This window comes from Maylandia zebra, linkage group LG10 (genome assembly GCF_041146795.1).
Source record: "Maylandia zebra isolate NMK-2024a linkage group LG10, Mzebra_GT3a, whole genome shotgun sequence".
Taxonomy (NCBI): Eukaryota; Metazoa; Chordata; class Actinopteri; order Cichliformes; family Cichlidae; genus Maylandia; species Maylandia zebra.
In genome coordinates this window covers 9404936-9417015 of record NC_135176.1, presented here as the reverse complement: position 1 = coordinate 9417015, position 12080 = coordinate 9404936, and the positions used below count along the sequence as shown (strand labels likewise).

Here is a 12080-nt window from a genome sequence, read left to right as displayed (position 1 = left end):
AATAATAACATATTAACATGCTGCCTATTTTATCCTATCTTCAGGCTCTGAAAAAGCTTTGGCATTCATGTCAGGCTTTTGCCGACTTACCTCAGTGTCCTCTTCCTTCTGAGCTGCTCACCTTCACAGAGCTGGTTCTTGATGCTCAAGGTCAGCTGGTACAGATGAATCGACTGCCAGGGGGCAACGAGGTCCGTGTTTAAGCTTGAAGCATGAAAACAAACCTTGAAAAGCAGGAATTTTTGACATTGACATTTTTTGACACACTCGCCTCTTATTTCAGAATGTACACATTTTCTTTTGCTCTGATGCAATAAAGATGGTAGTATAGATAAATAGATGACTGTATATATTATACTTCTATTTATTCCAAAGATGTAAAGCTGCGTTCTGATTCTGTCTTGATTCAACAAATATGGAGGATTTCACACTTTTTATTCCACCGTTGAGCAAACATGGTCAAAATCAGAAAAACAACTATGCAGCTAATGTGGATTATTTATTGTCTAATACTTACAGATATTCTGTATTTATTGGGTTAAAGTTTCCCTATTTAATCTCTCCAGATTGGCATGGTGGCATGGCGGATGACCCTGCGAACCCCAGAGTACCCAGCAGGACGTGAGATCATTGTCATAAGCAATGACATCACACACAAGATAGGCTCCTTTGGGCCCCAGGAGGACATGCTGTTCCTGCGAGCCTCAGAGATGGCTCGGGAAAGTGGCATCCCCCGACTCTATATTGCGGCCAACAGCGGTGCACGCATCGGTCTGGCAGAGGAAATCAGACATATGTTTCATGTGGCCTGGCAAGATCCAGCTGATCCTTACAAGGTCAGCCAGCAGAGTCTCAGAGACATTAGGCTATACTTAAACTTTAATTTAAATTTGTATAGAATTTTTTATTTTTATTTTAAGTGAAATCCACTAATCACTATTTGTAGATAATTATTGAGAATATCGTAATATTCCTAATACTTATTTTAGTAAGTTTTAGTTATTTAGTTTTCCATAATTCTAAAAGATTTTTTTGTTTCAGAATTGCTGTCATTATCTCAGTGTATTTGCATTTGAAGGTTTATTATTATGTATTAAGTTTTGTTTTTGTTTTTTTACTAAAGGTGTAGTATATAAATTCTGAGACTAATCTGTTCTCTCAATTATTTTTTTTGTTCCTTTTTTTCTGTCTTTAAAAAAAAAGTTTCCTGACTTTTTGTCTGCTGCATCTTCATTTTTGTCAATTTTTAAGCTGTCAACATTATTTCAGTTGCATGTTTTGTTTTTCCTACAGGGTTTCAAGTATCTCTACCTCACACCTCAGGATTACAAGAAGGTTTCAGCTCTAAACTCAGTGCATTGCGAACATGTGGAGGATGAGGGTGAATCGAGGTAATTTTTTTTTTTTAAGTATGCATTAATAGTTAATTTTGTATGTGAGGATATGATTTTATAAGCTTGTAATCTTCAAGCTTCAAACACAAGATGTGACAGATTGAGACAAAGGTAAGAGGGGGTCATCGCATCTGGATTTGAGTGAATGTATGTGTTGTCACGCAGGTACAAGATCACTGACATTATAGGTAAAGATGAGGGGCTGGGTGTGGAGAATCTGAGAGGGTCGGGAATGATTGCCGGAGAATCCTCTCTGGCTTACGAGGAGATCATCACGATGAATCTGGTAAGATTCAAGTGCGCACTTGTGTGAAAACACACATTCATATATGTAGTCTGCTGCTTTGCCTTGAGTTTGTATGTTCTGTTAAGAAGAAAGACTTGCTGTATGTAAAGACGTGAAAAGCTGGATGGTTGCTTATTGGAAATCTTGCACTCCTCTAGGTCACATGCCGAGCCATAGGTATTGGAGCCTATCTGGTGAGGCTTGGACAGAGGACCATACAAGTGGACAACTCCCACATCATCCTTACTGGAGCTGGAGCCCTCAATAAGGTGAAATGGGTCATTTTTGTGTAATTTAGATACAGTAGAATACAGTGATGGTGCCTTTCTGCTGTTGTAGAAGAAAAACATGATTGTGTTGTACACATGTGCACTCTGCTTCTCCTGTAATGGGGAGTGAACACCAAATGAGCTGTTTCTAAATTCATATAATTAATGCATCTGCGCTTTAATGAGCAAACCAATATATATTCATTAGTTGACTTTTAAATTTTTCAGCTAATATGGCAGGAAGGTCAAATGGGTCTTTTATGTTTTTCGTCCTTTTTTTGTTTGTTTGTTTGTTTTTTGAATTATGAAAAAAATGTAACAGAAAACGGTGTGTGCTTTGATGATTTTATTTTTATTTTTCGGTTTATATGGCTTGTTCCCCCCTCCCTGTTTGAGCAATTTTGAAGCTCATTCCCTCCACCTCGCTGTGTTCTACTGGGATTCCCTTTCCGATCCCAGCCACAGGCCTGGCTGCCACTCAAAGTGGAATAATTGAAAGCGCACCATGAAGTTGTATTTGCATAGAAATAGAGTGACATGCCAGAGGCTGCAGTGCAGGACACCCATATCATTTGTTTTTAATCAGAATGAAAAGTTTTGCTGATGCAGATTGTTTTTTGGTTTTTTTCTCGCCTGTATACACTTGATTAGTGTGTGTCTGTGTGCGTGTCTGCACGCATCGCTGCCTCCTTTTGGCTTGCTACCCATTGTCTGTCCTTGTCAGTGCATTAAGATGATTTCATTTCAAATTGGATGACAGTTCACAACATGACAAACCATGCAAATGGCCCAATGATGGTATATCTATTTGCTGGAAGCTCAATTGTTTTTAGATTGTCCCACTGTTTTGCTCCATTTGTAGGAGCAGCATCACAATAATGGTTACTGACAAATGTCCACAATATAGAGGTGATGAATAGCAACACATTTTTTTGTTTTTTATTTGGAGAAAATGATTTTAACCAGCAACACTGATTTAAGATTTTTTTTTTTTTTTGGCCTGCTCATTTATCATGTGACTTCCTGGCTATTAACTGAAACTTAATAGAGAGCAGGAGGCTACCACCCAGAGATCATCATTTCATTAACTGCTGGAAAGAACTCCTATTTTCATGGGGAATGGATAGTAACTACTAGCACAAATACCCCAGCGAGCTGTTGCTACCACTTGGTGCCTCGTTTTCTTCCTTCCAATCATCTCCCTTCGTTCCTCCTCCTTTGTCTCCTCCTCTTCTCTCCGCAGTGGAATCTTAATGAATCTGGCGATGGCCAGAGGCACAGGGGTTTTGTGTATGTCAAGGTGACTGCAATGTTTCTTGGGGCAGCCAGCTTTCCTGACAGCTTTAGGAGAGTGCCCTAGATTTGTAGCCAGATACATAACCATTAATGGTAATAAAAAAAGTAAATGATGGCTGAAAAGGTGAGAGCTGAGGGTAGGGATTGAGCTCCTCTCTGATTTTTATAGAAGCATGTCAGGGCCCTGCCACCTGTTCTGAGATGCTTATGAAAATAGGGTGGGCTGGAAGTGAGATTTTATGGCTTCAGGTTGGCAAAGGAACAACATGAAGATAAAATAAGTTTGGTGGCTCTAAATGTATACAGATACATTGGTTTTTGTTGCACACCAGAAATGGATGTAAGCCAGTATAATGAATTAGCTTTTCTTGTTAAGAAAGGGACGTGTTAATTCATGCAATGTGTTAGGAAATCGGCTATGAAGAGAAGCAGGCGCTGTCCCCAAAAATGTGACTACTGTGAAAGAGGGGTATCGACAAGGCTGCCGTAACCTGGATACACAGACTAGAAACTTGTTTACAACACTTCCTGTTGTCAGCCAGTGTTGCGCAACAGTATTCTGACTTAGTTTGAAACTAGTTTTTAAAGGGTAAATCCACATTCTGTTCAATTAAGCGGGAAACTAATGCTTCAGGTTTTGAAACATTGCCTTCATTAGTTGCCTGATCTAAAATAAAATACCTTTGTCAAACATTTCCCCACAAATCCATACATTTGTCCTTTTCCTACATTAGGTGCTGGGCAGAGAAGTGTATACATCCAACAACCAACTCGGTGGAGTTCAGATCATGCACAACAATGGTGTCACTCACTGCACTGTTTGCGATGACTTTGAGGGAGTCTTCACTCTTTTGCAGTGGCTGTCCTACATGCCCAAGGTAACAGCTCGATGTTTAGAACGTATGTAAATATAATAATGTAATGTACAATTTCATTTAATAATGTGATATCATGATCATAATGAGTGATCTTTTCCTCAGTGTAAATCTAGCCCAGTGCCCATCCTCAATGCCAAGGATCCCATAGATCGACTGGTAGAGTTTGTACCTACCAAGGCTCCTTATGACCCTCGCTGGATGTTGGCAGGACGCCCCAGTCAGAGTGAGTGCCTAATGTGGACGTATTTAAATTTGATTATGAAAATGTTTGGACTAGCAAATCGATTCTCGAGTAATATTTGAAGAGTGTGTATTAAAAAAAAATGCAGACCTTCTATTCACTGTAGCTTCTTTGTTACTCTGTATTAAATGCCCAGTTTTATTTACTAGAAATCATCCTATTAATTATTAATGCTATTGATGTTATAATTCTGAACATAGTCAAAAAAAAGCTGTAGTGATTTGTTTAGCATCTAAGCTCTCAAATCTAAGCTTTGACTATAAAAATAATGTATACACTTCACTTTTCCCCTAATGATCATCAATATTGCTTCATCAGCAGTTGTTAAAAAGTCAAGCCACATTTTCTTTTGTGTTATTTAAAGTAAATATAAAGATTTATTATTTCAGCCTGATAGCCTAAGAGTTAAAGGTTGAAATAATTCATTACAAGAGAAAGGCTATTAAGAAACTAAGCAAGAAACAGTGAAGCCTAACACCATGCCGCCAAAGGCCAGATCAGCACCAAAATTGATGCAGTGTGTTTTACACTGCAGGTCAGGACTGAGCAGGTTCCACATCAGTGTAATTACTGCTTGGGATGGCAAAGAGATCGGGGAACCGTGTGGGAAGCCAGTCAACGTCTGGTAGTGATGAGTGGCCAAGCTTAATTGAATGGTAACCTCTTAGGCTGGGCATGTTTCTTGGGGTGTACAGGCAGAAAAAGAGCTGAGCAAGTCTGCTTATACAGTCATCTATCACGGGCGGTGCCAAGATGACAGATCCTGCGAATATACACGCTGAGTCTGCACACAGAAGAGAGCTAGGGATTTTAAAAATATCACGAGAAGAGAGAATGCTTTTTGGAAGTGGATCTGATTGTGTTGCATTTAGAATTTTCATTAATTAACTTCACTTTTTGCCTTTATTTACTCTGTGCATGTATTCTGCTCTCTCTCAATAAAGCTCCAAAGGGTTCCTGGCAGCTTGGCTTCTTCGACCATGGCTCTTTCATGGAGATCATGCAGCCGTGGGCTCAGAGTGTAGTGGTAGGCAGAGCCAGGTAAGTCCCAAATAAAACCAGGTTACATGTCACTAAACGTTATTGATATACAAAACAAAACAAAAAAATTGATTAGCTTTTAAAAATCATATCAAGGTATTTTGTAGATTTTAACAGTGGATGGCCTCTTTACAGACTCGGTGGGATACCGACTGGAGTTGTTGCTGTGGAAACCAGGTCAGTGGAACTGTCGATCCCAGCTGATCCAGCCAATTTAGACTCTGAGGCTAAGGTAAGGGTCACTGAGTGTGTATATATTCAAGAATGAACAGGCACACAACACATTCACAGACACCTTTGTACTGATACCGCTTCTTTCGTTTTTATTTTATATTTAGCTCATCCAACAGGCAGGACAGGTGTGGTTCCCAGATTCTGCTTTCAAAACTGCTCAGGCCATTAAGGACCTAAACCGGGAGGGCTTACCTCTCATTGTGTTTGCCAATTGGAGGGGCTTTTCTGGAGGGATGAAAGGTACTTCTGCCTCAGTCACCAACCAATTAGTGATTGAACCCCATCTTCATCTAATATGGTTTTATCCTCTTTAGATATGTACGACCAAGTGCTGAAATTCGGGGCCTACATTGTGGATGGGCTGAGAGAGTACAAGCAGCCAGTATTGGTTTATATCCCCCCGCAGGCTGAGCTGAGAGGAGGCTCCTGGGTCGTTATAGATCCCACCATCAACCCCCGGCACATGGAGATGTACGCCGACAAGGACAGCCGGTGAGCTTTGGAGAAAAGGAGGCAGATTTTTATTTTTTATTTTTTTTTAATACCTTGTCTTTCCTCACTTAAATCCTTTCTGTTTCCAGAGGTGGTGTGTTGGAGCCTGAAGGGACAGTCGAGATCAAGTTTAGAAGGAAGGATCTGGTCAAGACCATGAGAAGAGTAGATCCAGTCTACATGGGCTTGGCTGAAAAATTGGGTAAGCCCCACACTTGAAATCTGAGTATTCCTCTTTAGGGCTATCTCTCTTCCTCCCTGTTTGGTCTTACCTTCATTTAAGGGAGAAGCAAAAGGTGTGAGCATTTATGCTTTCCCTGTCATTCTTGATTTTGTGTCATCTTTTTTGCATTCCCCTGGGAGATGTCGGTCACAACCTTCCCAGATTAATCACTAGCTCTACTGTCTCTCCCATGCAGACTATTGATTTTTTTTTTCCCCTTTGGACCAATGCTGCAATTGCTTGGAGCTTTCGGCATAGTGATGGTTTACTGTGAGGGTTTTGGGAGCTCATCTGTCTGCTCTGAGAGAAGTGAGGGTTTGGGGGCGGTGCTAGAATAAAACACTATTAGCAGAAGTTGATTCCCAACTACATTCTCATAGAGAACCTGTGTTTATGTATAACATACCAAAGGCAAATACAGGACTACCATGCAACTGCCTGCATAAAAAAAATATATAGGCTGATAGTACAGAGGTAAACAGAAAATACAGTTACATTATACGTGCTCAGAAATGTAGATAAGCACATGCACTTTTGATTGCTGATCCCTAAATTCAACTTTTTAGAATAATCCAGTGAAATATGCCTAATATGTTTCATGCTATTACTCTGAAACTTCCAACAGGAACCCCAGAGCTGAGCCCTCCTGATCGCAAAGAGCTTGAAACCAAACTTAAGGAGCGTGAGGAGTTTCTTTTGCCCATCTACCATCAGGTGGCTGTACAGTTTGCGGACCTCCATGACACCCCAGGTCGCATGCAAGAGAAGGGGGTCATCACGGTGAGAGCTAACACTATCACGTGTGCACATATGAAGGTGTAGTCTGTGAATAACCTGAAAAGCCCATAGGGGAGTATCAGTCTAGCTGCTGCTGCACCTGCCTAGTGAATAATGTTTGGTCTCAACAGGCTGCAAGATTCATCCTTATAATTATCTTCTGATGACCCTGGTCTATCACCTTAGCAACTACAGAGCAGCCTTAGGCAGACCCCATCTCATTCTGTGCCTTCACAGACCCATCTTTCACATACAAATACACACAGATACACACTTTGCTCACATGACCAGAGGGGTGTTTTACAGATGGATGGCAGTCGGGGTGTTTTTTTTTTTTCTCTTCCCCTCTTTCCTGCCCTACATGCTATATACAGGAGAGGATTATTACCTATTCTAAAGTATACTAGCACGGAAAAGGAGAACAGACATCCTCAGACCATCAGTTCACTGTAATGTGAAGAACAGCATGTGTTATTAACACACCAATCCGCTTTACAACAATTACATTTTAAATGTGTCGAATTAGATTTTATTTTATGAATGAAACCTATAAATTCATTGACATTTGTGTCAAAGCAGACAGTTTTTAAGCCAGGTAATACAGTGGTCTACTTAATTAGTGCTACCTGAGTGCCACACCTTTGGCTTCACTTGATACAGAATTCAATGCTCCACATTAAAATTGGCATTCAGCAGGATTAAAACGTAGCTCTTCATGATACCAGCTCTTTGTAACGCTAGATGCTTGTCTTTTGCCTCTTCAGGATATCCTAGAATGGCAGACATCCCGTCAGTTCTTCTACTGGCGTCTGCGGCGTCTGCTGCTGGAGGAAACCGTAAAGAGGAAGATCCAGGTGGCCAACAGCGAGCTGACAGATGGGCAGATCCAGGCGATGTTGCGCCGCTGGTTTGTGGAGGCCGAGGGGGCTGTAAAGGTAAAAAGTATTTTGTTGGCGTTTTTAGGTTTTGTTGTAAAATCGTTCAATATGTATTGGCTCTGAGTGAAAAGTATGATAATATGGAAGGATGTGGTGGTTCATAAATTTAAAAGTTTGACTTTAGAGAGCGACGGGATCGTGTAGAATTCATTCAAAATAAAAACTTTGAATATTTAAAATACTGGTAAATTCTAGTTATTTTGACAGTAGACTGAAACCAGAATTGTGGAATAACAAAATATCTGTCATGTAGTGAACCTTTTCATCATTTCCACACAACCACACAGGATTGTAGACATTTCTGCTTTTCAGTGCCTTTCATGTTAGATTTTTTTTTTTTTTTTTGGTAATGTCTCATTGTGTATCGCTCTGTGAAAGTCATCATCTTTCCTTCCTTCCTTCTGTGCTTCCTTGCTTCTAAGGCTCAGAGCTCCAGCCGCTGGGGTGACAGGAGTCGGCTCAGTGTTTGAGATCTCTTAAGAAGTGGCCTTCTTGTTAGCTAATACATTACCCTAATCAGGACTGGCTGTCTTAAGCCACAATTAATCACAGCCCTGGCACGTGCAGATAGGAGAGCAACACGCTGTTTCTTAATTAAAAGCAAACAGATTAAAAATGATTAATAAGGGCGTTAAATGTTCTTGTGGACCTCAAGCAGGACTGTTCATAAAAAGGCAAGAGCCCATTAAACCCCCAAATCTTCACTAAGCCCTCCAGCCTGGCTTTGTTTGGGAACAGAAAATGCCAGCACTCATGAATACTAATTTTTCCATCAGGTCCAGTCAGCAAGACATCAGGCCCCCACTTTGTGCCTGTCCATCTTTTTTGTTGTTGTTGATGTTGATATTTATTTGTTGATTCATGATATTTTGCTAATTTTATCTTTTAATATGGTGTGTAACTTTTAATTGCTTTTACTTCCACTCATTGTTGCATCATGAAAAAAGTGGGATTTTCAGGCTTTATATATGCTTAAATGCTGCATACAATGATTAATTTTCTGTCCTTTAACGCTCTCTGTGTTCTGCAGGCCTATCTGTGGGATAACAATGAAGAAGTGGTGGCATGGCTGGAGAGGCAGCTAGCTGAAGAAGAGGGTGCAAGATCAGTCATTGACGAGAACATCAAGTACATCCGCAGAGACCACATCCTCAAGCAGATTCGCAGGTGATCATTCAAAGCTGTGCAACAGCGCAAACTGCTGCTGAGTGCTGGAATTAAATAGCTCATTTTCTCCTTTCTTAACCTTCATTCGCCCACCTGACAGGCTCATTTTCTTTTGTTTCCCTCTCTTTTTTTTTTCTCCCAGCCTTGTTCAAGCCAATCCAGAGGTTGCCATGGATTCTATTGTGCACATGACCCAGCACATCTCACCTACTCAGAGAGCAGAAGTGGTACGTATCCTGTCCACTATGGAGACATCAGCATCCTCCTAGTGGGGGCCTGTCTTTGCCCATGCTTGGCTTAAAGCCCAGCTTAGGCCATAGTCAGACCTAAACAGAGCCTGGTTCAACCTGATCTGGAGATTGAGGCTAGAGGAGCCAGCGTGATGACCGCTGGCAGCAGCCACGTTGTTAATGAACCGCTGGCAATGATTCTCAGTGATCAAGAGTTGACTGACATCATTTATAACATTTTGTAAATGGCAGTACACATGTGCTAGTGTTTAAGATGAATTCATGTGTTTTGTACTGAAGAGCAATTAAAAGAATGACAATGTAGAAATATCTAGTGAATTTAATTTAATAATACGTTTGGAGTTTACACAGATGACTCGAGAGGATGTCTATGCTTCCATGATAATCCATGCTTTTCAACTGGAGTGTTCCCAAGTATAAATTAAACACGCTGTTCTTAAAAAGACACCTAGGTTTGTGACATACGCTTGCTAAGATTTGCAAGCGTTTTGATGACCAGCTCAACAGTGGCGACACATTGATAGAGGAGTTAGAAAGAAAGGTTTTTTTTTTTACACTCCTAAGCATGGAGCACTTAGTTACTGAACAAAGACAGAATTGAACAGGGGAGCTCAGCAGGGAGCAGCAGAAAGGTCCCTTTTAAACCCCAACTATTGCACAGTTACCCTGCAGTGAGCAATGGGCAGCTCGCCTCACAACAAAACCACAGCTGTCCCCTTCACACAGTAAATGCTGCTTTAGAGGCACTTTAGTGCTTACTGTTCCCTTACATTGCAGCCAGAATCAAGCCTGCATTTGAAATGTTGCATCTAGCATACGTGCAAACATAAATGCACAAAGGGAAACAAACAGTAACGCACGGAGAGTTGACGAAAGCTTGAATACGAAATGGAGACTGAGTTTAAAACGTAAGCTTGCTCAGAAAGATCTTTTTTCCTCTTTCCTCAACAGCTGTTGAGTCTTAAGTTAAGCTTGTTCTAAATTTATGTTTTATTTGTTTGAGTTTCTGTTTTTTTTTTTCTAAAGAGATGTATTTGAATTAACAATCAAATGGCCAAATCTTTTAAAAATGTCTGTGAAATGATAAAAGCTACTGTTCACATATACGTTACATTTTAACTGTAATCAACTGTTGCTGAAGTTTTTACGTCTGGTGTATGAAATGCTTTTTATTTTTACCATTTAAACCAGTCTTCTGAATCACATATTCGACTGTATTTGTGTTATGATAGAAAGACAACCTGTTGTTAGGAACTGAGTACATAATGCTAATAATAACAACGGCTAAAGGGCACTACATTGTTAAATTTAGACTTTTGGATCATTGTGTCATTATAATGCCCTGCTGAATACCAATGTTGGCAATGTGAAATGGCTTCATAGTTATTGCTGTGCCTTTTCTGTGTGTGTGTGTGTGTGTGTGTGTGTGTGTGTGTGTGTGTGTGTGTGTGTGTGTGTGTGTGTGTGTGTGTGTGTGTGTATGGACACCTGTACTGACAAGCTTCCCAGCTGCTTTCTAAGTAACTGGATGTTTCCTAATTGAAGACGGAAAATAATCTCCACTGATGACGATGTGCTCTAAATGTAACTTTAACTTTAAATAAAGCTTACCCAACTTAGTTTAAAGTTTTTTGATTTATTTTTTTTAACAAATGTCTTGTTTTCAAGAATTTATGCTAATTTAATTTGTCAATTATTTTTCTGTATCGATGATTCCGGCGACTGATAATCACATCACTGGAAGCCTCGTTAATTCCAGTAGTCAGAACAAAGTCTGTGACTCTGGAGAGACATTTTCTGATTATTTGAAAATGATAGTCTTCCCATTCCTCAATCCACAGATGATTAAAGTGCCATTTTTCTCTCTGGCTTTTAAACTTCAACAGTATTAAGGAGGATGAAGCAGATCAAACAAATATTGAGGGATCTAGCTCATCCTCCCCTTTTTTCTTCTTTTTTTTTATTCCGGCTCTTTCTTTCATATCATCCCCTTGGCTCTGTCAACTCTATTACCATGTTACCAACAAATATGTAAGACAAATTGAGTTGCATGCACCCAATACCCACCACAATTATAGACGGCCCAATAAAAGAAATGATTCATTTGGTAGTATAATTGGAAATGTGCCTTGCTTGGTCTTGCTGGTCTCCCAGAGGGTTCTTGCTCATTTGTAGTGGCATGCTAGGCCGATTAATTCTGCTTTTAATCACTGACAAACTGCGAAATCAGGTTCCTCGTCAGCCACTGGAGGGAAGAGGATCAGTAGGTGAAACTGACAGAAACTTGTAATGATCTTTCTCTAGTTAAGGATGCAAACCGGATCTGCTGATATATAGTTATAAGCTTTGTTGGAAATAAATAAATAAAGAAGATTACTTTAAATGTTACTACAGTTGAATTAAATATTCATCTTTACCCAAATGACAAGACCCAGTTACTTCTGGTGTCACGCAAAAAAAGTGACAAAAACAGGAGGGGGCAGAAAGAAATATTAGTGAAAGAAAGGGGGAAAAATTCACATCTGTGATGAGACTGAAAAAGAGGCATTACGATGAGAAGACTCAATCATGCATCGGAGACAACCATAATTCC

General features: G+C 40.1%; 1 protein-coding gene across 12 annotated transcripts in view; it reads left to right on the top strand.

Moving 5' to 3' along the window:
- acaca (acetyl-CoA carboxylase alpha) overlaps positions 1-11106 on the top strand; it is a 33540-nt gene extending 22434 nt beyond the window's left edge. For all 12 annotated transcript variants that reach the window (XM_014408615.3, XM_076889003.1, XM_014408614.4 and 9 more), the window contains 16 exons: positions 45-191; positions 567-836; positions 1294-1391; positions 1560-1680; positions 1839-1949; positions 3980-4123; positions 4226-4346; positions 5309-5405; positions 5541-5637; positions 5744-5879; positions 5954-6131; positions 6221-6333; positions 6980-7134; positions 7896-8066; positions 9100-9236; positions 9379-11106. In XM_014408615.3, the coding sequence (XP_014264101.1) occupies positions 45-191; positions 567-836; positions 1294-1391; positions 1560-1680; positions 1839-1949; positions 3980-4123; positions 4226-4346; positions 5309-5405; positions 5541-5637; positions 5744-5879; positions 5954-6131; positions 6221-6333; positions 6980-7134; positions 7896-8066; positions 9100-9236; positions 9379-9505 (2223 nt within the window). In that variant the 3' untranslated portion in view covers positions 9506-11106. The remainder of the gene's footprint in view (positions 1-44; positions 192-566; positions 837-1293; positions 1392-1559; positions 1681-1838; positions 1950-3979; positions 4124-4225; positions 4347-5308; positions 5406-5540; positions 5638-5743; positions 5880-5953; positions 6132-6220; positions 6334-6979; positions 7135-7895; positions 8067-9099; positions 9237-9378) is intronic.
- The last annotated feature ends 974 nt before the right edge of the window (positions 11107-12080 follow it).